At 46.4% G+C, this 27,515-nt stretch overlaps 1 protein-coding gene across 2 annotated transcripts in view; it reads left to right on the forward strand.

The window, feature by feature from the left end:
• The window catches only part of ROCK1 (Rho associated coiled-coil containing protein kinase 1), a 1,783,501-nt gene that overhangs the window by 468,660 nt on the left and 1,287,326 nt on the right, over window positions 1–27,515 (forward strand). For both annotated transcript variants that reach the window (XM_085605798.1, XM_085605799.1), the window contains exon 8: window positions 11,209–11,347. In XM_085605798.1, the coding sequence (XP_085461924.1) occupies window positions 11,209–11,347 (139 nt within the window). The remainder of the gene's footprint in view (window positions 1–11,208; window positions 11,348–27,515) is intronic.

Consider the following 27,515-nt stretch of genomic DNA (forward strand, 5'->3'; position numbering starts at 1 on the left):
CGCCAACGCCCAGACATATTTCTTATTAATCTCCTCTTACTTAGAGAATGGAAAAGTGCAACTAGTATAGCCTTTCACTCATGGTGTGTATGGTAATTCTTCATCAGGAGTGCAGATAACATTCTACTTGAAAACACCCACTGAGATCATCACGACAACTATGGAAAAGTACTGATCCATACTTAGGAATGTAACCATTTTAAGCACATCAAACTACCTATTCCCCCTCCTAACCTCTCCTAGACCTCAAGCTTATTTTCCAAAACATTAAACTCATCCTTAGAAAAAGTCAAGACCATACAAGCTTGCTAAAGTACTTTAAGTTGACTCTGCATCCTGGTCGTCACACTCTTTCCCCACTAAAACTTTATTTTTCTATCATCGTTCTTTCTCCCCTCACGCTTTCTCTTTCTACCCTAACTCTCTCACTTCTAATCTTGTTTTTATCCCTTTGGATACAAAGTACGCTGCTCTTAGCACCTCACCAACTAAGATGGGAATTAAAAGATGATAGCCCAGCCTTCTTGAGTATTATAGTTAGATGGATTTAACAAGGAATGCTCCCTGACAGGGTCTGACTCTCCTAATTTCATCCGATCACACTTTGAATCATAAAACCCATCATCTGTGTTACTGCTAAATAGCCTCTCAGTTGGAAAGAAATGTTATTTTGCCTAATACAGGATGTGATTACTGTAGCTTAGTATTGCTAGTTTGCATGTGTTAGATACCTCCGGAAGTTTGTACCTCTTTCAGATGTCAATTTTGTAAAATCGAATTGAAATTTAGGAATTCCAAAAAAGCTGCATTTCCTTTGGAGGCAGATTTGTCAGTCCTAAACACAATAAAACATGAAATGTAATATATATGAATATATTATATTAAAGTCTGTTGTGCAAAAAAGTTTATTTTATTAGTTATTGTTAAGTATTGTGGTTACCCACTGCTCCTTGCCAGAACCTGGTGCTTCTCAAGCCATTTTGTTCCGCAAAGCAGACTTTGACAATGAAAATCAGGTGGCAGACGTCTTTTGTTGGCCTCCTCCGATATTCTCCAGGTGTCTTAAGACGTAAAAAAGGAATCCCTGCATAGATGCATAAATAACATATGTAGATTTATATTAAAAAGGTTTGTGCCACAAAACAATTACTGTATAGAGCTGCTGCCTGTCGAGCCATATTTGTTAACCGAGATATTAAAAAAGAAAACTGTTCATGGACGTTTTACACTATTTTTTGTACTTTACAAAATGCCAAAACCCAATACTCCCCTCAAAAGGCTTGTTATGAGTTTCATATTCTGATTAAAAAGTACTTTTTTTTTTTTTTTTTTTTTTACATTTCCTAACATTTCCAACCTTTAACGAAAAATTATTTTATCGATTATCCATGGCCTATTTTTTTGAACCTGGTGCTGTTAATAAAGTCGGTGTTGAATAGGATTCAGAACATGACTCCCAGGTACACCACAACTGTACAGCCAAAGACTGTTCGCTGTGACATCTGAGGAGATGGGGGTTGGTGCAGTACATTCAAATGCTAATAAAAAAAAGTGACCTTGCAGATAGATCTTTGTCCAAGTTAAGGTAGAGTTATCTTTGGGCGCAACAAAGTAAAATTTGTTTCAACAATTGCAAAAATTCTCTTAAAAATAAGATAGTGTTGCTATGAGTTTCCTAAAGTTTCTAAGTTATAGACAGCTGGAGAAGCCTCACTTCACGCTCCATGTGCTGTTCTTGACCTCAGACAATGAAAAGAAAGCCACTGTTTGCAAACATCAGGTCATTAAACCCTAGGTAAAGGAGAGGGAGCATTTCACTATTACTAAAACCACATTTTAATATACATGTTTCTTTCAGAACAACTTAATGGATCAGCATGTTAGGAATCCTAGTTGAGGCACAATAGAATTCAACTTTTTTTATTTTTGCATTACCAATTAGCCCCTTTTCAGCCAACCCTGCACTATTCCTCTCTGACCCTCCCAACAATGTTTTTGCAGTGTTCACCTTTGAAAAGCAAAGTCCTTCCCTCTGTATTGAACATGTACGTTTACTGGCTGCCAGACAGAGACTTTTACCTTCAAGGTCATTATAACCATTCTAAAGGCCTCTCGTTGTTTCTGCCATTGGAAAGTGTTTGGGCTGAAGGCTAATAACATGAGGATTTTGATGCCTCTACACCTGGCCTATTGGATCACAAACGTGCGGCGGAAGTTTTAGACTTACTATTTGGTGGGTGCGGAAGGGGAATGAAGGTTGAAGAGTCACCCAACTTCATCTCAATCTTGATGACCCTGTTAGAAGCAGTGTTCAGTAGATGCTGAATAGCGCCAGACAGACTGAGAATTGGTAACCAATGGAGTATAAGTGGAAGCAGAAAAGCTCTTTACCCAACTGAGACACCCAAATAACCCACAACACTGAGCAAATAAGTGTGAGGTAAACACTACTTGTCAGTTAGTGCTCTGCATTTTGAGATAACCTCATGCTTCATTGGTGTAGAATACAGCTTCTAGCATATTTTTTCTGCCACCATATTCATTTCATACTCAGGATTTTTTTATGTGATTGGCCCTTTTTGGTAACAAGGATGTCAGAAGGCCCTTCCTTTGCAAGGTCATGTTCATCGTATTGGTGCCCATAAGTTTTTGTCTTAGCCCAAAGGAGGCATTCGTTTTAGGTCCTACTCCCAAGTATCATAACTGGCACTGTGGTGGTCCAAAAAGCTCAAAAGGAAAGACTGACTGACAGTGACAGGAACATTGTCTTTGTAACTGCAAATATGAAGCAGGATCATGTGGTTTGGCTTGAACAATTGTGCTCTTGAAAGGGCTCTTAGCAAATCCATAGCAATTACCATTTAAATACGTTAAGAAAATGTTCCTCACTGAGAAGAAGCTGGGACTTCACTGGTATGGGAGACCTCAAACGTTGGACTCTGATTACAGTGTTGAATGTTGGTTTGGTAGGTAAGACTGAGCTGGATACAACATAAGAGGTGCTGAGTGAAAGGACACATTTGTGGGTGTGAGTCCTGTAGGCACTCCGAAGTAGGGAGACATCAACATTTTACAGAAATAAGAGCAACCATCAATCCTGACAGAGATTATACTTTGCGGAGGTTACATTTTGTAGGACAGTTGGTTAGAGGGGTGGGAAAGAAGTGCCAGTCCATAGTTTGGCATATGCTTTAGTGCTGCTTCATGGCGACTCAATGGACACAATAAATGGGGGGTATGGGTAGTTCCCTTCTGGTGTCGTAAGATATGTCTCTCTGAAAACTGCTTCGAAAAACCCACTGCCTTAGCTATCACAAATATGGGGACTAACATTCGGTGGAAAAATACTTGTGGAAGTAGCACTGAGTGGTCCAAAACCACCTCCACTGGGCATGTCAAGCGAGGTTAGAGTATTATGGGGCCAGGAGCTGATTTGGAAAGATCACGAAAACTGACCATACTGAACCAGTCCTGGCTGGCATCCTTTGACCAATGCAGAATGCTGAAAGCTCTAGCATCTTAGAGGCTTTGCTAATCTACACCCTCAAAAATGGGACGTGCAATTGTCCTCTACTGCTGACCTACTTGTGCCTCTTTCTGAAAATGTATCTTTGATGAATTTTACCATTTAGTGGTACTTGGACCAGGTGCAAAGTTAGGATGTTCGGGGTATCACTGATCACCTGATGGACCTCTCTTTTGTTGATAGACAAGTCAATAAACTGATGCACACCTCGGTATGCTATGTAGTTAAAGTCAAATGAGGAAGGTGGTGCTGGTGGGTAAATCCTCCTGAGTGTGAAGATAGATATATGAATACAACAGTGCGCTGCCCTCATGCATGAGGGGCGTCCCCAATCAGCACACAAAGAAACTAATTCAATCAGTTGATCCTTTTTAAAGAAGTTCTTCAAATATTATAAGATGTTTAGATGAATCTTTAGAATGTCCTGTGTTATTCCATCATAACAACAGCTTAAATTTTTTATGATCAGAAGTCACTAGTACATGTGCCCAATGCAATCTTTTGTTGGCCTGCGTGGGAATCTGAGGTGCGATAAAACAAGCTCTGTAATTGGATGTCCGGTACCTCTAGTGTGCCTGTTTTTTCCTCCTTATGCACTGTAGGGCCCTCTTTACCAGCTCCGGTGCGAAGCCACGATACTTAATCATGGAAAGTTCCATAGTGCTGGAGCAGAGGTGGTGTGAGGACATGCCAGTTTACTCACGGGAGGCGTTTTAGAAAAAGAGTACTTGTGAGGAAAACCCTTAACCATCCGTAGTGTGTTGCGATCCTTGTTTTTCTGTCATATGAGTCTCAGTGATAGGTTGCAAAGCATAGCTTGTAAAGGCAGTCTGTAGTTCCATGACACTTTATAATGGCACTGAAACTAAGCATATGTTGGATCCCCAATGAGAAAAAAAACTTTCTAGGTGAAAAGCTTAGCATTTCTATAGTTTGGCCAAAAACGAGCCAAGTTTTGTTAAACAGAGAACTGGTGTGGAAAAGCAGATGACACTAGAGACATGGCTGCATGTGTACCTTGGCTTGTGATTTTAATACCTGTTGTGGTCCGCAAAAATACACTTGCTTTCTGCCTGCTGTAGTTCAAATGACCCTCGAGAAAGAGGCAGTGGATGCAGCTTGCATAACAACTCTGACTTTTCAGCACATGCAAGATGTCACAAGTGAGAGAAATTAGGAGAAGACTTTAATTTGGCAGTAGTTCTTCTGTGAATACAAAAAGTAAAACCATGGGATTATACTACTTTGTATTTTTTTTATGCTGCTTTCCTTTAACCCACACGAGGTCTAGCCATTGTATTATGCGTTTGAGTTTAAAGCATACACTTGTTGCTTGCATAACTGTGCATGCTGCTTGTCACTTGTAAACGATTTATAGATGTTTCTGCTAAAACAAATGCAGCCCACGCTTCCTAGAATCTTTTTAATGTGATGTGTCTAAGTCTAGACATTATAGATAGTTGGATATATTGTTTGTTATGGCACCTAACACTATATCTGTGAAAAATACTATTGCTGAAGCTGTATTTACAAGAAAGTACACATTTCTTCTCAGGTTGAGAGGAAATTCCCTTTAGTCTTAATAAATCAACATAATTTTAAATCAAGAAGCAAGCAGTACCCAACAATATCCGGGAAAGTGGGAATGAGCCTCACTTTTTTTAAATCTGTGTCGCTGCACCGTTTACTCCTCACTTTGACTCTAGCTTGTACCTCTAAGCAACAGAGTATTGTAAAGCTTCTGTCTGGCAGATGTCTAAACGATTAACTCCAGCAAAATGTTCGACTGTAGCTGTGACCTCTATATGCGAATGTGCAGAAACTACATTAGAGAGTGGTCTGCTGTCTTAGTGGAAAAACGTGAGGCCAGAGGCATTCGCACAAGCAATTCCTTGTCCTTAGCTTCACTTACTGAAAGAAATGAGAAATTGGTAAGATTGTTTAAAGCGTTCCTTCTTGCTTAAGTAGAAATTGAGACCCATTTTGACAGCCAGTGATGTAGTCATATGTACACATATTAGTCCATGGTTTCAACATGTCGTACTGCATATGTGCTTGTGTGGAGAAGCTACATTTGCTTACGGACAGTAAGTATATCAAGGCACCGTGCATTGGCCAAAGTGTGATCCACAGCAAACGTCTTGCTTTCCTCCGGTCCTGCTTAAAGTTCCATATTCTAGGTTGTCTTGGTTTTTCTACATATTTTTATATGTACTGAAGCTTTGTTACTACTGCATTTGTTAGTAGATTCTATTGCAACATCTGGAAACTGGGGTTCACCACTAAAGTCCTAGGCTCACCCAAGCTGTTGAACTCAAATTGACCTACACGGGTAGCTCATTCAAGGAGATGTTGAGGGTTAGTCTTTGACATGGTATAGTAAATAGTACACAATGAACTGAATAGATTGGTTACATACTTAAAGGAGCATAGGAATGCCTTAAGAGAAAAAAAAAAGTTCATACAGTGAAAATAAGGTACTTTTTGTGTGTTCTGGGGCAGAGGTCATTACTTGACTCGTTTTTGGTGCAGCACTGGATAGCATAGGTGGCTGCATACTCAACTGAAGAGCAGTTGAAATGATCAAACGTTGTCGCCCGAAGCCAGTAAAGTTAATGGTGAATGTTCTTGGTATTCAACTCAGTAACCACTTAGTCAATTATCAAATAGCTCCACTTTGGAGACCAGCTAAGTCCTAAATTGTCCCATGAGACGGAGAACGATGTTTATTGGATGAGCCTCTGCTGGCATTAGAGACAGAGTCCCCATCAAGCAGTACTGGGGACAGGCTGCTCAAATTGCTGTATTCAATTAAATTAAATGTGATTCCCAGCTTGTCCTGGTCTCTTAACCATTGCCAGAGACCTCTAGTTAATGGTATATTCTTTTACTAAGCTAATAATTATCAGACTAAATGTGTACAGGGATATGACCAGAGTTGCTTTTTCAAGTACGCAACAGTCATTAATGCATGCCAGTAGACCCTTCCTGAATTTTGCCTTAGTCTGGAAGGGGGGACAGTGTATGCAAAAGAAATGTAGCTCTGCCAGCTAGGCCCTATGCCACTTCTAAGGCAAGGGTTCGATGCAGCATGCGCACAAGACCCGCCCCTAAAATCTACATCTGTGTAATGAATGCAACTCATAAGTTAATGCTGATTGTGGAGATTAGGTTATGGGCCCACAGTAAGTTATTCGGTGTTCCGCTACCATGTACTTGCTTCCATTGTGCATCCATGTACCCTCCATGTACTTGGATCTGTGTTTGTTACTTTTCTCCTGAAAAAGCATATCCAATGCACTACCCTATTTCTCATCCTGTACCTCTATCAATATCTTTAATCGACATATACTTACTTCCTTTACGCATCTATATACTTTCAATGTACTTATGGATCTATATACTTATCACTTTATTCTAATTTAGCATTTCCAATGCACTACCCTTTTTCTCAGCCAATACTTCTCTCAATATATCTTCTAGCCCAACTTTGACTCATCTCAAACTTCTTTCTACTACTCTTTCCAATGCACTGCCCTGTTTCTCACACTATACGTCTATCAATATATCCTCTACAACCACTCTCATTTATCCCAAACCCCATACCACTACGATGATCCCCAAAATAACCCTTTCTAGACTCTCCCCTACTCAACCCCTCCTTGCATCATCTGACACCTTTTTACTTTACCAATCCCCCAAAACAAACTTTTCCAAACTCTTCCCTCTGACTCTTCCCCTCCAAAACCCCTTTTATACTCATCCAGAAGCCTCCTCCTACTGCTATGACCTCCCCGAAAACAAAAATTCCAAATCCTTCACTCTTCTGTCCCTTCAGTATCCCTTTCAATCAAAATAACAGACTAACATGTTCACTTCTCAAATTCCACATTCCATTATACTAATTCACCACTAATCCTTTATGGGTTCCAGAGTAGCGTGCTACTAGCCAATAAAGCGTTTCACCACCCCATCAGGGTTACAAGCGCTATATAAATGCAAACCCTTTTCCCTTTTCTACCCCTTCTCAATCCAAATAATTGGCTAACATAATCCACCACTCAAATTACTTTCATGTTTTAATTCAACACTAATCCTTATGGGGTAGCGTGCTACTCACCCAAAAAAACGCTTCAAAACCCCATCAGGGGTAGCAAGCGCTATATAAATACAAACCTCTTTCTCTCTTCTATCCCGCCGCCTACCCTTCTCTACCCAAATAACTGAATAACATATCCACCACTCAAATTACTTCATATTTCACCATACTAATTTTCAACACTAGTCCTTTATGGGTTCCGGAGTAGCGTGCTACTCACCAGAAAAGTGCTTCAACACCCATCAGGAGTAACAGGTTTTATATGAATGCACACCTTTCTTCCCCTTCTATCCCTCCGCTATCCTTCTCACTCCAAATAACTAATATCCACCACTCAAATTACTTTCATATTTCACCTTACTAATTCACCACTAATCCTTTTTGGGTTTCCGGAGTAGCGTGCTACTTGCCAAAAAAAAAAGCCCTTTAAACTCCCCATCAGGGGAAACAAGCGCAATATAAATACAATACTTTTTTCCTCTTCTATCCTTCTGCTATTGTTCCGAATCCAAATAACTGACTAATCTATCCACCACTTAAAATTACTTTCATATTTCACTATACTAATTCAACACTAATCCTCTATGGGTCCCGGAGTAGCGTGCTACTCGCCGAAAAAGCGATTTGACGCCTCGTCCGGGATAGTAAGCACTATATAAGTGGAGAAGTGTAGCTTACTGGTTAGAGGAGGCATACCCTGAAGCAGAGGTCAGACCCGGGACCAGGGTTCAATTCCTGACGTGGCAGGGTCCGGAGCCCAATTGTCCACGGACTCGATAATTCTCGCTTCGGTGCCCACTCTAAGCACAAGTTCACACTATGCAGCTCTGGGCAACAAGCTTGCTTAATCTCCACAACGGCCCCCCGCGGCGGGATGCCTGGCTTTCACCTTGGGGATGCCCAGTACGGGTTATCTCACAGGGAAAAACCAGGACGGGTTCCCAATGCAAGCGCCAAGATGCCCAAGGGTAAGTTGAGCGCTATATAAGAACACATAATAATAATAATAATAATAATAATATAAATGCAATTACTAATATAATACAATTCTGGTGCTTAAACTGTAAGAAATGCGATACAAAGAAAGTTACCCAGTTGTTTTTCCTTCAAGATCCACTTGCAAGCCAGTATTGCTTGAGCTGTCTCTGTCCTGAATGATGAGCTGTAGTTGCCACATAAGGCCAGAACAATGTACAGCTTAACTTTTTGTGCCCTTGCTCCTTAAGTGAGATTTCGCTATCCAACGAGCCGGCTGTACTGAGAGCAAGAGAGACCCAGAACACAGGCAGGGTAAAAGCACAGCTCCAGTTGCTACCTGGATTTGGGAAACCATAGACCAATGGGGGTAGTTTTGTAAGAGGGTGAAGGGTGTGAGGGGTTCAGCACATGAAGATTAATTTTCTCATTATTCCATCGTCTTTTGATTTTGCTGTCCCTAAATTGGGTGTTGATTCAACCCCAGGTAGTGTTGAAAGCAAAACCCCTTAAAGTGTATGTCAGGGATAGCTCTCTAGCTTTCTCTACAATAAGTCAATAGCAGAGATTTTCTTCTATTCCATTTCGTGACTACCAGATTAGAAGTCAGCCCTTCAGATTTCCACCTCGTCCGTTATTCACAAGAGCCATGTTCTACTTGAGCGGTGTTGCATTGACATTATATAGTATATGAAAAATGATTTAAGAGGAGCAAAACGTTTTATAATGCTCAATTAAATGCTCCTCTCAGGTTGAGGCGGCTTCAATGGCGGATAGTTGAAAGTGTATATCACCATTGCTCTAGTACTCTTGTGAAAGTAAACTAATTAGCTGATAAACGCCTTGCCCTTCTGCCATAACTCTGTAACCTATGTAAATAGTAAAATGCCTCTCTCCCAACTGTGAAGTTGAACAACCTGAGCTCTTGATCAATGGCAAATCAAGCCTGTAAGATGTGCAGAGCAAAATACTTTTTATTCCCTCCACTTTCACTAGTTGAAGAACCATTTCTGCTCTGGAGTTACCAGTTTTGTTCTTGTTTTTGTTGTTTTTGTAGTAGTAGTTTCATATTGATGTTTTTTTTTTTATAACAAACTTTATTGATGACTGTAGCAAATTTGAAATGTATCAGTCAGTCAACAGTGACAGTCTTTTACTTTTATATGAATAACATTACAGATATGACTTATAGTGGCAATGGGCGGCATTTCGTAAACGATGAAATCGAAGACAATGATCTCCAATGGCGTCGTTAACATCAAAGCATATTGATGTTAATACATTACTAATAGCATAGATTGGTAAACGTAATTTACTACTTAGGCTGATGTTGTAAAAAGCGAAACATAAAGAGGAAGTGTGCAACAGTTGCTTTTCATTCCTTATTTCCCACTGTACTCCTATATGTGGGCATAGGGCCGTTTAAAAAAAAAAAACAAAAAAAAACTATTGGCATAGTACGTACTAATAATTTTTTTCTAATACGGTTGCATTAGTCAAAGAACTGATATAATCTGCTCACATACTGCAGGGAAGAGATTTAGTATGACCGCTATGCCTAATGCCACTCTGGCATTTTCTATCACTTTTGGCCAAGGACAGAGAAATGTCTTTCTGCCCCAGCGAAGGTGCAGAGGGTTGGGCAACTGCACCAATCAAGACATTCTGATACTGGCATAACTTGCCATAAATAACTTGCAGTTCCTGCTGCAGTAATGGGATACTCTCGTCTCCAATTTGCCCTCCCCATAATGTGCTCCAAAACTGAGTTCGTTGTGAATTGATTCCATGACGAACAAATCATTCTTGACTGAGGGAATGCTTTGTATTATTTACATTAATTACTTAAAGTTCTCCCAGTACTTTAGATAGATGAATCATTAAATCATCATTCTCTCCATGTCTTCTTAACAATGTGTCAAGTTTACCTTGTACAGTCTTGTCTAGACAGCACTCTCCATGCTTCCTAATACTGTATGGCATGTCAACCCTCGGATGATATTGCTGTCACAGGGTGAACAATTTATCTGTATGATGTTCCATGGTGGCATAAGACAATGCATCTGACGTAATGGCATAACAAAAGGGATTGTCATATGAAGCAGTGGTAGCGGGAAGTGAAAGTCATGGCAGCTCTTTTAACAAATGTTTAAACCTTAGAAGTCCTTTCTATTCTTTTGTCCAAATGCTGCTTATATATTACCCTCTCCTCCGCTCCCAAGTAACCTGTTTGTGGTCATCTCTCAACCATCACAGCCTTCTCTCCCTAGCCCACTTGTACACAGTCTAAATACCATAGTCACTCAATAATTCAGAACAGGCAGACTCAGAGCACACCCAATTTTCCAACATTTCATTCAGTAATCTCACCTTAGCATCCCTGTTTAAATAACTGTAGTATTTTTATATTATTAATGCACCTCAATATCGAGAGTTAAAAGGAACACATCATGGCCAATGCGGTCTCGCAACACACTATTCCAGAATGACAGGTTTGCTATAATAAAGGTGTGTATTCAACTGCTATTCTTTTCCTGATTACACTATAGAATGATTCTGTTAATTTGAAATGGAATGCTAAAATTTCACTTGATTTTTCTTTTTATAGGTGATACACCATTTTATGCTGATTCTTTGGTGGGAACATATAGTAAGATTATGAACCATAAGAATTCACTTACATTTCCTGATGATAGTGATATATCAAAAGACGCAAAGAATCTTATTTGTGCGTTCCTTATGGACAGGTAAGTTAAAACTGCACTGGAATTGTGGGGTTAAACCATGATTTTTCCACATAAGAAGTTGTGTTATGTGTTAGCTAGTGTTGGCACTGAGCTAAGCTCTGTTTTGGATGGTTGAAATTTTAACCTCATCTGACAATGACTCATATACCATCATATCTTGCCCTGCTTCGCCACAATGCTCCACTTGTCTGTGCGAGATAAGGTTACGTTACAGTTTTCCTGCTTAACCTTGATTATACTTTTTGGATTCTTGATCTATTTAAGGATTGCTTCAATGGTTGTACTCTAGAGCTGTAGGCCTATGCCATATTCCTCATGCACCTAAGATCTAATTTATTGTGCATTTTTACTAGCTTCCTCCCAACCTTTATTTAGTATTAACTTTCCCATATACCTATCACTTTACCTCTAGTTTGTTGTGTGTGCATTCCCCTGTATTTCTTCTTCTTTGTTAGTTATGATTGCCAGTGCACTAAAACTGAAATGGCAATTGGAAGCCATGTTTAAGGGTGCAGATCTTCTCCCACTCAGATGCAGAATTATTTGAGGAGGCAGGTGATGTGGTTAGTGATGGATTTCCCAACAACTTCTTGTGTTTACATGCACGGGTACTAAATGGTGTCCTGGAAGAATGGTATGTTGTCGGACTGCAGTTGTTGCACATGTGTATTCTTCTGAAATCTGTTACTGAAGTTATCGACCGTGTGTTGAAGTTTAAGATTGATGAAATGAAGAGACTATCTGTAATGGCAGGAGGCATGGAAGAACAGTGCCCACCGATGTCAAGAGGTTCTGAAGAGTCAACAGTGACCTTGTCGCTGCAGTTGTGAGGACCAGGCGACGCTGAGGAAGACCAGGAGCCATGCACGAGCTGCCCCACGTCGGATGTCAGTGTCTAGGTGGTCGGTGTCCAATGGTAGCAGCTACAAGTCTTTGTAGCCGCAACGGGCGTGGAAGGCAAGAAGAAGCAAATGTTGGGACCAGCAAGGCCCAAGGGACTTACCAGAGTCAGGAGAGTCAGAGCTGGCCCGAGCAAGCAGAGGCGCCCACTGAAGAAAGAGAAGACCCTCCGAAGGACCCACAGGCCAAAGGCACAAGAGTTGCAAGAGTACCTCGAGCAGCTCACCAAAGATGGAGGCCCACGGTGCAGACGACGCAGTGAAGACGCTAATCTTGGATGGATCAGGTGATGGCGCTTCTTGTAGCCCGAAAATCTCTGATGTGTAGAGCCAACAAGTCTTGGCAACAGCAAGTCGACGCGGTGCACAGGGGTTTGGTTCTAGCGGCCCCTACGAGGGATATTGTCCTCAAAAGCGCTGAGAAGACAGGCCAGGCCTCCAGGGAGCTGGAGAAGCACCACCTGTGTTGCTGGGCCTCGGGAAGTCCAGATAGAAGCCGCAGACCGGCCAGCTTTATTGCGGTGCCTGCAGATGCAGGTAAGTGACTCCTTCACTCCAAGGGATAATTTCTTCGAATGTCCTTTATGCCCACAGTTCTTCTGTAGAACCTGGATGAAGCCACAGACACAGACAACAAAGAAGACTTGAACAGCGAGACCAGGAACAGCAGGAGTCTTCCTTGATGCAGTCTCAGTTCCAGTCGAAGTACTAGTTTCCAGACAATTGAAGAGCAACATAGTTTCAGGGTTGAGTCTTGATCCACTATGAATCGGCGAACCCACCCACAGAGGGGCCCTTAAGTACCCTAAGAAAAGGGTTGGAACAACGTGGGGGTTCCTCCCAGAGGAGGGGCTGGACAGAGGGGAGGATACTCCTATGTTCGTTTTAAAGCCAGAGCGGGATCCAAGGGTTCCTGAACTTATTCAAACTGGAGTATCCAAATGTGCCCTTCAAAGCAGTCTGTTGGTGCTGGCAAGCGACCCAGCCCAGTACACTAAGTCCTGACTGGGAGGTGGTCACACCTCCATGTGAAAGGAAACCTATTGTTCTACCTTCCCCTGCTCGAGCTTGGTTCAGCAGCAGGAGGGCAGAATCGTGTGTGGTTGGCAGCAGCACTAGCTTGCTTGCAGACCCTTAAAGGCTGTTACCAAGAGTACCGGGGGGTCCCCTGAGGAGCCTTCTAGTACATGAGATCATACTTCCAACACTGGAATTGGTGTTGGGGTATGATTTCAGCATGTTTAATACTAAACATGACTGGGTTTGGTACAGCCACTATATAGTTAAACATCTCGTAACGACTGATGTCCACTATGTCTAAAAATCGCTGACTGCACTTACAACGCCTGGAGAATTGACTCCAGGGTTTTTAGGGGTGTCCTGCTCATACAGGGGCACACTCACACTTCTAACCAAGCACCCTGCCCTCAGTACTGAAGAGCCTGCCATTAGGGTGAGTTATAGGTTTAGAGTGCTGTGACCTCAGATAAAAGGAAACTTATATCTGTTGTGAGAAGTGCAAGCACCAACTCAAACAGACTGCAATGGCAGACCTGTAGTCACAGTTTAAGTGGACTCCCATGGGTGGCACAATACATGCTGCAGCTTATGGGAGACCCCTGGTGTACCTAAGCCCTGGGTACCTTACTACCATATACTAGGGACTTACAGGGGCACACCAGTAGCAATCGTGGCGGTACCAAAGTATTTACCATGTGAATTTAGGGGAGAAAGCACCGTTGCTGAGGTCCAGATTAGCAGGATCCCAGCAGACTAGGTCAAAAACACACTGACACCAAGCAAAAAGTGGTGTTAACCATGGCAGCAGATCCTACTTTACTACTTCCATGTAGCGATCCTTTTAACCAGGTCGTCAGATAAAGTTGGCTAAGTGGACCACTTAAGTGCTTGCCTACATTGGTACCATGCTGTGCTGTGTAGGTATGAGGAAGTATTATTGGGAGGATAGATGGTAGTTTTTGTGTGGTACCCTAGACCTGGGAAGATTCTTTAGTGTTCATTGTATAGAAGGTGCTCTTTCCAAATCTGTTTACATGTGGTATCAAGAATATGTCTGAATCCATGGTTACTCCTAGGTTTCTTGTCACTGATTGACTTGGAGGGGCAGTGAGCTCCTTCGACCATATGACAATTAGGCTGCTGTTAGTGCCTTTGCCCTTAGGAAATTATCTTTGAGGTGTTGAGCTAAGTGGTTATTTATCATCCAGGCTTTTAAGGAATGGAATCAGTCATCAAATCTCGACTTTTAGAGTTTTCCTTTTCCATCCATTTTTGCAATGATTTGCATATTGTCTGCATCGTTGTAACTGGTGAGGTTGAACAATCTAATCAAGTCTGTTAAGGGGTTAAGCAGAGGGTGAATAAGAAAGGAGATATGATGCATCCCAGAGAGACGCTACAATTTGGGTGTGAGGGTCTGATTTAAAAGGTGGTAGATACAGCTCACTTTGTAAATTTCTGAGGTATGAGACGATCCATTTCAGGCCACTTTCACATATTTCGAGATGCAGTATTTTTAATAGCGTGTGGTGTCAACACTGTCAAATGATGATGGTAAGTTCAGGACCAATAGAGCCGCCACTCACTTTTTATCCACTGTTTGTTTTAGCTCATGCTTTATGGATGTGAGGGCCTTCAGATTTCCAACTCATCCATTATTTCTACAGGATCTTTGAGAAGAGCAATGTTCTACTCAAATTATGTTGCAGTGACAAATTATATAGTATATGAAAGATGATTTGAGATGGAAAAAAATGTTTTCTTCTGATGGATACATCTGCCTGTGGATTTCTTACCTTTTGAATTACCCCTGCGCCATCATTCCACGGAAATGTATTTCTAGCTCTCCCACGTTGACGATGACGTCATAATGGCATGGCTCTGCTCGCAACTCCGTATGACGTCACCGGACCCACAAGAAAACCTCGTTGGCTTGTTGACGGCAGTTCCCGTTTTTTCGCGCCGTCGACTCGTAACGGTTTTCTGGGACTCGCCCTTTTCTTTACAGTTATGTTATTTGCTGTTTCCCTTGGTGTAACAGTGCTATGGTGACATCGAAGAAGTCTGGTTTCAAGCCTTGCAGAGAGTGTGGGGGTCATATGTCTATCACTGACCCCCATGAAGACTGTTTGTGGTGTCTTTCTTCGGACCATGACTTCGAAGGCTGCTCCAGTTGTCGGAAGAATTATCCGAATGCTTTGAAGGAGCGTGTGGCTAAGCTTTTTATGGCGAATACATTAAAAGAGAAGAGGCACCGAAAGAGTTCAAAGTCAAAATCGAAGTTGTCGACTTCGCTTTCTTCGAAGTCGAGGAAATACAAGAAGAAGAGAAGGCACGGTTCCCGACTTCCGTTGAGGGTAGAGCTTTGAGGTCGCCGTCTCCGGCTAAAGATTTAATCTCGCCGTCTCCTTCTCCTGAAGCGACTCCGGCTCACTCTCTACGGCGCCGAGGGGTTCTCCTGCGCAGTCACCAATGCCGAAGGGTTCTCCAGCGCCAAGGTCATCTCCAGCGCTGAGAGATTCTCAGGAGCCTAGGATGTCTTCTCCTGTGCCTGCGACTTCTCCTGTTTTGGGTCTGACGTCCCCTACTCCTACTCGGCCTCGAGTGGATTCAGACTCTGCTCCCTTGACCTTTGGGTAGGTCACTCCCCTGCCCACGCAGCGCCACCAGCACCACCAGTGCTCTCCTGCCTCCTGCCTTGTGTGCCCGGTTGTGCCCCTTGTGTGTATCTGAGTATTTCCCCTTCTCTCCGTGTATCCTCGTATGAGTGCCCCACAGTTGATGGTCTGAGTGATTAATTTCCCTCTTTTCTTGTCTCCCTGAACGAGTGTCCCAGAGTGCGTGCTGACCCCTTCTCTCTCCTTGTACCCCGAGTGCGTGCCCCCCCCCCCCCCCCCGAGTGCCCGGTCCCTTTAGTGCTCGTTTCCTGTTTTTTCCGCCTTTTTTGGCCGATTCCCCGGCCCCTCGCCGTTTTCTCGCCTTTTTAGGCGCCTTTTCTGGCCCCTCGCCGTTTTCACGGACTTCGCCGTTTTCCCGCTTTTTTTCTCCACCCCGCCTACCCTCCCGCCGCCCTCCTCCCATCTGACCCCGGCTACCCCATATATGGCGGCCGCTGCGCGACCGCGCCGCCGGCGCGCCAAAGGCGCGCCTGAGGCAAGCCCGTCTGCGCCCGTCCGAGCCTAGACCGCGCCCAGCACCACGACCCCTGGTCCCCGCGACCCCACCCGCCGCCTCCGCCTGACCTACGACACCGCCTCCCTCACCGCTCTCAACCCCGGCCGCACGCCGGGCTGCTGCCGCGCCACCCCGAAGCGAACCCACGGAGCCTTCACCTGCCGCAACTGCCGCTTCACCTGCCTACGAACACACAACACACCCAAGAAGAAAAACTCCTCCGGAAATAACCTCGAATGCATCCTGATCAACACCCGATCCGTCCACAGGCATGCCATCGAACTATGGAACCTCATCGACTCAACAAACCCGGACATCGCCTTCCTCACCGAGACCTGGATGAACCCCTCCTCGGCACCCGACATCACCATAGCCATCCCCGACGGCTACAAAATCATCAGGAAAGACCGCACCAACCGCACCGAAGGAAGCATCGCCATCGGCCACAAGAGCTCCATCCGCGTCTCGACCTACACCGACGACTCACTCCCCGAAGCAGAACACCTCCACTTCTCTATCCACAGCGACCCCAAGACCACCCTCGGAGGCACCCTCATGTACAGACCACCAGGACCACGCACAAAGTTCAGCGAAGATGTCGCAGACTTCATCAGCCCACACGCACTCCCGTCCACCGACTACATCCTCCTAGGGGACCTCAACTTCCACCTGGAGAACCGCGCCGACAACAAAACCACCACCCTACTGGACAACCTCGCCAACCTCGGACTGAAACAACTGGTCAACAGCCCCACCCACTACGCCGGACACACTCTCGACCCCATCTTCTTCTCCAGCAAATACATCTCTTTCAGCCACACCTCCGAACTCTCCTGGACGGACCACAGCTGTGTCTACTTCAGCTTCAAGAAGACCACCGTACACCACCACGTCCAACAACCACCGAGAAGGCAGTGGAACCGTATCACCACCGAAAAACTCACAGCAGCCCTCTCCCAGAACCCCCCCCCCGCCAGCACTACAGACCCCGACGAAGCCGCCAACAACCTCACAAACTGGATCTCCGAATGTGCCAACACCCTGGCCCCCCTGAAGACCCAAGCAAACAAAAACAACCACAAGAAAAACTCCTGGTTCACCCCCACCCTCAAGGACTCCAAAAAAGAATGCCGCACCCTCGAAGTCTTGGCGCCTCAACCAGACCGACGAGAACATGTCTGCTCTCAAGAACGCCACCCGCAAACACCACCAACTCCTCCGCGCCGCACGAAAATCAGCCTTCCAGAACAGACTCAACGACAACGCCCACAACAGCAAGGAACTATTCGGCATCGTCAAAGAACTCTCAAACCCCGACGCCGAAAACAACGCCATCCCCCCCTCACAGGATCTCTGCGACTCCCTCGCAGCTTTCTTCCACCACAAGATCACCGACATCTACAACAGCTTCGCCACAACCAACAAGAACCCACCACCGGAACTCGCCACCGACAACACCGCCATCCACACCTGGAACCCAACCACCACCGAGGAAACCACCCACATCATGAACTCCATCCACTCAGGATCACCATCCGACCCCTGCCCTCACCACATCTTCAACAAAGCCGACAACATCATTGCACCCCACCTCCGAGACGTCATCAACGCATCTTTCACCACCGCCACCTTCCCGGAGAACTGGAAACACGCCGAACTCAACGCCCTCCTAAAGAAACCAACAGCAGACCCCACCATACTCAAAAACTTCCGGCCCATCTCGCTCCTCCCGTTCCCCGCCAAAGTGATTGAGAAAATCGTCAACACTCAACTCACCACCGCCCTGGAAACCAATGACTCACTTGACCCCTCACAATTCGGCTTCAGAGCTAACCACAGCACCGAGACCGCCCTCATCGCAGCCACGGACGACATCAGATCTCTGACTGACAAAGGAGAGACCGTGGCCCTCATACTCCTGGACCTCTCTGCAGCCTTCGACACGGTTTGCCACCGTACCCTAATACGTCGCCTCAGCAACGCCGGCATCAGAGGCAAGGCCCTGGAATGGATCATCTCCTTCCTCTCCGGAAGAACCCAGAGAGTCCGCCCCCCCCCCTTCAGATCCACTACTACGGCGATCATCTGTGGCGTCCCCCAAGGATCCTCCCTCAGCCCAACCCTCTTCAACATCTACATGACCCCCCTGGCGAACATCGCACGAAAACACGGACTCAACCTCATATCCTACGCCGACGACACCCAGCTCATCCTCTCCCTCACCAACAACCCCGCCTCAGCAAGAACCAGACTACACGAAGGCATGAAGGAAGTAGCGCACTGGATGACAGACAGCCGGCTCAAACTTAACACAGAGAAGACGGAGGTCCTCATCCTCGGCCCTACTCCCACCGCCTGGGAAGACTCCTGGTGGCCCCCCGCCCTAGGCAGCACTCCCCAACCCACCGACCACGCACGCAACCTCGGCTTCATCCTGGACTCATCCCTCTGCATGACCAGACAGGTCAACTCGGTGACCTCGGCATGCTTCACCACCCTCCGCATGCTCCGCAAGATCTTCCGCTGGATCCCCACCGACACCAGGAAGACCGTCACCCACGCCCTCGTCACCAGTCGCTTGGACTATGGAAACGCTCTGTACGCCGGCATCACTACCAAGCTACCGAAGAAACTACAGCGAATCCAGAACACGGCCGCACGACTCATCCTGAACATACCTCGCCACCACCACATCTCCGGACACCTGAAGAAACTTCACTGGCTTCCAGTCAGCAAGAGGATCACCTTCAGACTCCTCACCCACGCACACAAAGCCCTGCACAATATCGGACCAAAACTCATCAACCACCACGTCTCCTTCTACTCCGCTCCTCGCACCCTACGCTCGACCGGACAAGCCCTGGCAGCCGTGCCTCGCATCCGCAAAGCCACCGCCGGAGGCAGGTCCTTCTCCTACCTGGCAGCAAAGACCTGGAACTCTCTTCCTAGCCACCTGCGCGCCACACAGGACCACCTCTCCTTCAGAAGGAAGCTCAAGACCTGGCTCTTCGAGCACTGACCCCCCCCCCCCCCCACCCCCCCCCCCCCAGCGCCTTGAGACCCCTACGGGTAAGTAGCGCGCTTTATAAATGCAAATGATTGATTGATTGATTGCTCCTTATTCACCCTTTCCTGGACCTGGGTCAGATCCTTCGCATTTTCTTAATGTGATGCGCGGCATGTATGCCAGAGCAGCTTAACCTACCGGTGCGCAGTCGGGCCCCGTGGGTCCGCTTGCATTCTATTTGGGTGTTTCTCAGCCACATGCCCAGGCAACCTTCGTGCCCTTTATGCGAACATCGCCGTCCTGGCAGTTCCGGCTCCAAGGTTTTCGACGCCGATTTCTCAGTCTCCGGCGTCATCTGGTGGACTTTCTTCCTCTCTGCTTCAATCGGCGCCGTTGCCTACATTGGAGGTTCTATCTTCGACGCTTGTGTCTCCGGCTTCGGCTTGGCGCCGCCGCCGGTCCTGAAGTTGCGGTCTAGAAGAGAAGCCCAAAGACTGTTGGAAGAGGAAGAATTTCAGCGGGAGGAAGCCGAAGAAGGTGAAATCGAAAAGTCTGTTAATGAGTTTGAGGGCCTTCAGGAGGTGAGTGGGCCAGACACTTCCCCCCCCAGAGTGGGAGCTTTCATCATCAAGGCCTTGCCTGCTCATGATGTAGCACCATATCATGCTGTTATTATTAAGGCTGCTGAACTTTTAGACCTTCAGTTGCCCACTGCTGAGTTCAGACCAAATATTCTTACAGAAGTTTTACATTCCCCATCTTTCTGTGGTTGAGCCTCTTTAGCCAATTCTAAAGGTGTGGCGGAAGCCCCTTCCTGCCCCTGCTGTTTCATGGTCTGTGGCAAGGAGGTACAGGCCTGCTCTTGGTAATCCTGCTTTTCTTTCTGCTCATCAAACAATCTGCAGGATGTTTTCCACATGCTCCAGGAGACAGACACTCTAAAAAATAATTGGAGTAGTCTGCCAAGAAGGTCTTCTCTTCCTCTAGCACGGCTTTGAAGTCCACCAGTGCTTCGTGCTTGTTGGGGAGGTATATTCACGCCTTAATAGATTTGGCCAAGCAGTTGGCTCCCAAGTTACCGGACAATGATCGTGGCTCCTTTTTAGAAGTGCTGGCGGATACGCAAGCTGCAGCTCGTGAAGTTATACAGTCTGGGCTGGATACTGTTGATTCGGTTGCCAGGGTGATGGGTTCTTCTGTTGCCACCAGGAGGCATGCCTGGCTCAGGTCTTCTGGGTTTTTGCCAGATGTGCAGGCTACTCTCCTTGACCTATCATTCGATAGATCCAAGCTTTTTGGTGAAAAGGCTGATTCTGCGCTGCAGAGATTTAAAGACAATAGAGCCACTGCAAAATCATTGGGTCTTCAGTCCCAAACCAGGGGTTTTGGTAAGGCGGCTTCCTTTCGTGGCCAACAGCAGCCTCGGCAGCAGCAGAATCCTCTACAGATCTTACAGAGAAAAGGGCAGAGGTCGTCTGCGAGGTGCATCCTGTCAACTCTCCTCCTCTTCTTCCTCTCCTGACCCCACCACTGGTGCCACAGGAAAGCAGCTCTAGATCCCCCATCTTGGAGCATGCTGGTCCTGTAGGGGGTCGGGTGCCCCATTTTCTTCAGGATTAGAAATCCATCACTTCAGACCTTTGGGTTTTGAATCTTGTGGAAAATGGGTACGCCCTTCCCTTCTGGAAGTTTCTCCCTCCTTACCCTCCTCGCCAGGGCTGGTGTTCAGAGGATCATTTGCTGCTTCTGCAGCAGGAGGTTCTTGTCTTATTACAGAAAGGTGCTTTAGAGGTGGTCCAGGAGTAGGAAAGGGGTTAGGGATGCTACTCCCGGTATTTCCTCATTCCCAAGAAGGTTGACAGATTAAGGCCTATCCTAGACCTCAGGGTCTTGAATTTTTACCTCAAACAGGAGAAATTCAAGATGTTGACCTTGTAGGAGAGTAGGGTCTATGTTCACCCCCACTTTTTGCTTTTGCTTTACTGGTTTTCGACTTAAATGTGGCTGTGGGCCTGCCAATCAGACCCACAGCCCTGCTGTTCTCTCTCTAAATTGATACTATGTACTTTAGGTGCCTAACCCATTTGGATAGGGTCACCTTATTGGCCCCTGTACAGTGTACCTTAGGTACCCAGGGCATAGGTGTACCCTAGGCCTACCAGGGGCTGCAGCATGTATTATGCCATCCCTGGCCTGGCCTTCCATTATGACACAACTGGCTGATCACTCAGCTGGGGCAAGGTCGTGTAATCACCCCTTGCTTAGGTGTAGTATTCCTATACCTAACTTACATATAGACACATGTGTACCTATCAGCCACTCCTATGGCAGGCCTTAACAATCCTGGAGGCAGAGTGCTTGGTAACATGTGAGATTGTGCTCTAGCATGAGCTGAGCCTGTCTGCAGCTTTCAGAACCATGTCCTTATAGCTGTTCTATGATATAGCCTACCATATACTCTTAAAGTGCCTTATAATCTTAAACGGTTATGGTAACTATGGTTTGGCTTTATCAAAACATGTTGTGTAAGGTGTCTAACACTTTGGAATAATACCCCCATCCCATTTCTGGGGATGAGGATATTATCTCTCCCTTCTAGAGGGAGAAGACATGTTGTAACCTACTTACCCGGTTAAAGTTAACCAGAGCCCCAGCATCACACAATGGATGCTGCGGCCACAGACACAAGTCTTACCTCCTGCTGCTGGGAGTGATCCCGGCAAGGGAGGCTTGGACAATAGGTTTCCTGCCTTGGGAGGTGCGAGCACCACCCCAGACAGGCCTTAGTGTATTGGGGCGGGGAGGGATGAAAAGAATGAGACATGCCTGGGGCACACAAGGTGTCCCGTGCATAGTCCAGTTCAAACCGGTGCTGGGGCACTCCAGCCCCAGTCCTGGCGCGAAACTGGACAAAGGGAAGGGGGTGTAACCACCCCCTCCCAGGTCCCACCCATAAGGCGTGACCTAGCCAGTATCCCAGCCCCCCAGATTAGTATAAGAGTGGTAGCTGGGCCCCAGGAGATTAGATTATCCTGAACCTGCAACTTGAACAGAAACTCTGGTCCTTCGACATTCGACGAAAGAAGAAGACTGAAGAATCTCCCTTGTGGCCGAGGAGTGGCTACCCTGTGCAAACAGGCACCATCAAGAGACTACCCTTTGCTTTGCTGAAGTTCTACGAGGGACCGACTGCAGAGCCTGACCAGAGCCTTGACTTCCAGACTTCTCCGACCCTGACCACATCCACAGCCAAGCTGAGATCCGTGGAGGCGACGAGAGACGTGGGACCGGCTACCTGGGAAAAGTGGCTAGTATCTTCCAGCGCAGCTTCTGAGGCACCCTCGAAGTTGTGCACCGGGGATTGAGAAGCCCCAACCGCAAGCACCATCTGCACCGAAGATCAGCCCCCCACACTCCACGAGTCCTGCGTGGGGCCCTTCTGCATTTTCCTGCTTGCCGCGTCTGTCCGGTTGCTTGCCTGTTGGCTAGTGGCCTCTGTGACGACGCATCCTGAAATCTTCACTGCTGGTTTGGCTCCTCCAGACTGGCTCCCGCTTCCTTGCAAAAGAGAAGTACCCCAGACCTTCCTGGTCTGCACCAGAAGCAAGTCCTCTGTTCTTCGTGGGTTCCGCTTGCCAAGGCTTGGTGAGTCCTAGTTCAACTTTGACACCGCCGACAGCAAGAGCCTTCGTGGGACAGCTCGCCTCCTGGTCCTGGTAGTCCTCGACGTCTCCTGGTCCCCGTGGCTGCAACGACAAGCTTCACCTTCACCTGCAATCTTCACGACCTCGCCTGGTTCCTTCCTGGTTCCACGTGGTCACTGGCTAGTGACCTTGACTCTGTCCCTTCTGCTTGCAGGTCTCCTCTCTTCTTGATCCCAGCCTTGGGATCCACCGGACACTCTTCACTGACTGCCTGTCAGCAACTTTCCTTCAGGCATCCATAGAAGTCCACGACGAAACCCGACGCAAGTTCACACCTATGCACCCACAGCCCGTGGGCTAGGTAACTTGGGTACTTCGGTGCTCACAAGGGTAGTGACTATCCTAGGGTCTAGTTTCCGAGTCTCGACTCTCTAGCTGCTTCAGAAGTGTCCTTAAACTGTTAATTTCTAACTTTCAGTAATTCTATCGACTTTTACGCATTACGCGTGAGTGTTTCCACTCTGCACCTGAATCCCGTGGGCCTCCCACTTCCTAACTGTTGCTAGTGTAGTGTAGCCCCAGCGATTCCCTAGGCCTAGGCCTATCCTATTTCCGTGACAGTGGTCCTTATACCACTTCTTTAGTATATGGTTTGCGTGGCCCCTAGGGCCTAACTGTATTACTTACCTGTGTGACTTAATGTATGCTTAAATAAGACTGTGTTGTACTTACCTCTAATCTCATAAAGAGTGCTGAGGGTTTGACTAGAATAAATACACTTTATTTTATATATATATCTGTTGTGGTGTCCTTTCATTTGGTATTCAAGGGATTATATATGGTATCACAGCTGGCTTCACATGCCATTCAGAGTTTAGCCTAAGACTGCTCTTGTCCATGCTACCACTAGGATAGCTGGTCTATAAGGTTGACTTTACAACCAACCACCATAAGGGTTGTTTGGACTGATATAAGGTGTACACTAGAACTAGTGACATCATACATCAGGCCAACTTCTCACAGACCTTAGCTCAGGTTCTTCAGGCGCTGCAACCAAAGGCCAGGATGGTGTTGATCGACTTGCAGCATGCATATTTTCATATCCCCATCCTGAAGTCACACAGGAATTATCTCCGTTTTACTGTAGGGTCTCAGCACTACCAGTTTGTAGACCTTCCGTTCGGTCTTACTTCCGTGCCTCGGGTCTTCACAAAGGTGATGGCGGTGGTGGCAGCTTATCTCAGTAAGTCGGGGGATTCCTGTTTTTCCCTATCTGGATGACTGGCTACTCAAAGCAAAGTTGCCAGAGATGGTGCTTCATCATCTGCACGTGACAGCACGGCTGCTGTTCGACTTGGGCTTCTCGATAAATGTGCCCTAATCACACCTGTTGCCCTCACAGCGCAACCTGTTCATAAGGGCAGTACTGGACATTTAAGAGATGATTCCTTTGTTTCACGATGGAGCAGTTGTTCCAGTCCTGAAGGTCCTACGCCTGTTCGGTCTGTTCGCTTCCTGCACACTGTTGGTCAATCATGCATGCTGGCACATGAGGGCACTTCAGAGGTGCCTCCATAGGCAGTGGTGTCAGAACAACGGAGATCTCAGGGAGATTATCAGGATCTCCAGAAACACTGCAGCATATCTGTCTTGGTGGAGTGTTGGGAGCAATCTGTCGCAAGGAAAGCCCTTTCATCTTCCTCCACCGGATCAAAGGCGTTTGGTCTCCGGAGGAAAGGTTGTTTCATATCAACCTGCTGGAATTGCGTGTGATTCGTTTAGCTCTCAAGGGCTTTCTTACCTCCTTTCGCGGTCAGTCGGTTCAGGTTCTGATGGACAACACTACCGCGATGTGGTACATAAACAAACAGAGAGGAGTAGGGTCGTATCGTCTCTGCAGAGAGGCTCTGCGACTCTTGTCCTGGGCTCAGGAGCATCAGATTTGTATAATGGCAAATCATATAGCAGGAGTGCTAAATGTGCGTGCGGACAGTCTCAGTCGGCGTTTCTCGGCCGATCACGAGTGGCGACTTCATCCGGAGGTGGTCCATCACATCTTCAGGATGTGGAGGTTTCTTCGATTGGACCTATTTGCCAGTCACAAGAACGCGCACTGCCCTTCGTACTGCAGTCTCCAGTTTCCGATGCAAGCAGTGTTGGGGGACGTGTTTCAGTTGGAAAGGGGTTCGCAGCTCCTTTATGCATTTCCTCCCATACCCTTGATTCCTTGGGTTCTGAGGAAGATTCAGCAAGACCAGGCCCAAGTCATATTGATCGCCCCGGATTGGCCAAGAAGGGTGTGGTGTAACAGATCTACTTCACCTCTCTTTGCACCCTCCGCTCCGTCTCCCTCTAAGGGCAGATCTCCTCTTGCAGTCGCAGGGGCAGGTTCTACACCCCCACCTCCAGAGCCTGCACTTTCATGCTTTGAGATTGAACAGGCAGCCTGAGTTCTTTCTCTCTCCCAACGAATGTGGTGGACGTTATTTTATCATCCAGGAGACACTCCACCAAATCTATTTATTCCTCCTGATGGTCCAAATTTGTGAAATGGTGTGCAGGCATGTCCATTGATCCTTTGAAGGCCTGTTTATCTGATGTGCTGAGTTTCTCTTTCTTTGGCTCAGCAGGGTTGTGCTGTGGCCACGGTAAAGGGTTTTTTGTCGGCTTTTCCCTGTTTGCCGGACCAGCCGTCTGGATTCAAGTCTCCCATTGTTATGAGGTTCATTAAGGGCCTCACCAATAGGTTTCCTCCCATTCCCTTCATTATGCCTCAGTGGGATTTAAATCTTGTACTCACTTTCCTTATGGGCTCTCCTCTTCATAGTTGACCGTTGAGGCTTCTTTCTTTCAAAACAGTCTTTCTGACCGCTATTACCTCGGCCAAGAGGGTAAGTGAGCTTCAGGCTCTTAGTTCTAAACCTCAGTTTTTAACCATTCATGCAGAAAAGATGGTTCTCAGGACCATGGCTACTTTCCTGCCTAAGGTGGTTACTCTTTTCCATCTAGGGCAATCCATTACCTTACCTAACTTCTATCCTCCCCCTCACCCTTCCAAGGAGGAGGAGAGACTTCATAGTCTGGATCCTAAGAGGGCTGTCCGCTTCTATCTGGACAGAACCACGGGTCTGAGACTGGATGATCAGCTCTTCGTGGGCTACATTGGACGAATAAAGGGCAAGGCTGTCCACATGCGAACACTGTTCAGGTGGATCATCTTGTGCATCAAGATCTGCTACGCCTTGGCCAAGAAAGAACCGCCTGAAGGTATTGGAGCTCAATCCACCAGGGCGAAGTAGTCTTCTGCTTTGGCTAGAGGTGTTCCTGCTGTAGACATCTGTAAGGCGGCAACTTGGGCATCCCTCCACACCTTTGCAAAGCATTTCTGCTTGGATTCGGAGGTTAGGCGAGATGGTCATTTTGCACTCTGTGCCGCAGGATTTTTGGGTATGAGTAGGTGGACACCCTCCTCCGGGAGCAGGACTGCTGTGGGATTCAATTCAAAAGGTGAGGAATCCACAGGCAGATGTAACCATCAGAAGAACAAGTTACTTACCTTTGGTAATGCTTTTTCTGGTGGATACAGTATCTGCCTGTGGATTCCTCACTGGCCCAACCTCCTCCCCATTGTCCACCTTCGTATACCAAAAGAGTTATTGGTTATATGACATGGTTGTTTACCTATGTCTTTTGATTGCCTTGCTATTGGTGTTAGGAAAGGCTTTGTTTCTTTAGTTTCTCTATTTTTCTTTATGCAGTGTGTATTTATGTATATAAGAAATTGTTTTAAAACATTTTACCTAGGAGCAGGCCATTAGATATGTTTTGCAGTTTGTTGCTTTGGATGAGTTGAGGTTCTTCCTGAGGAGTGGTCTAATGTAGCAGGTTTTCAACTCAGTCTGTGCATTTGTTGTTGGTGGATGCTGCTGTCTTTGAAGTGTTACTGATGGGTATGTTGATCATTAAGCTAATAATTCTATGGTCACTCCTTATTTGTTTGAAGTTGTCAAGTTCCTGTTCCCTGTCCCAGGGGTGGAAATGTGACATGCAATTGGTGTCCAATGGAGGGAGTCGGACCAGAAACGATTTGGTGCAGGTTGAAGGATTCGAGGTTGGAAGTGATAGTTGAGGTTATAGTTGGATTTGTCTTCACGTGTCAAACCATATGTTAAGGTGTCCCGGATGTATAAGTTGGGGTGATTCAGTAGAGTCTCAGTCTCTCTATCTAGTAAGACATCTTCGAAGTTTGCATTGCTTGGTGGTGGTCTACACATTAAGAGGAAAGAACACGCAAGAATTGGATTTGTGTTGCGTTCAATTACTTTTTATGTATGCTTGCTAGGCCTTTACCAAATTTTCCAATGTGATTTTTGTTGATGAGACAATATGCAGGTGAATTGGCTTTCAGCATGTGGGTGTGGACT

Source organism: Triturus cristatus, chromosome 5_1 (assembly GCF_964204655.1).
Source record: "Triturus cristatus chromosome 5_1, aTriCri1.1, whole genome shotgun sequence".
NCBI lineage: Eukaryota > Metazoa > Chordata > Amphibia > Caudata > Salamandridae > Triturus > Triturus cristatus.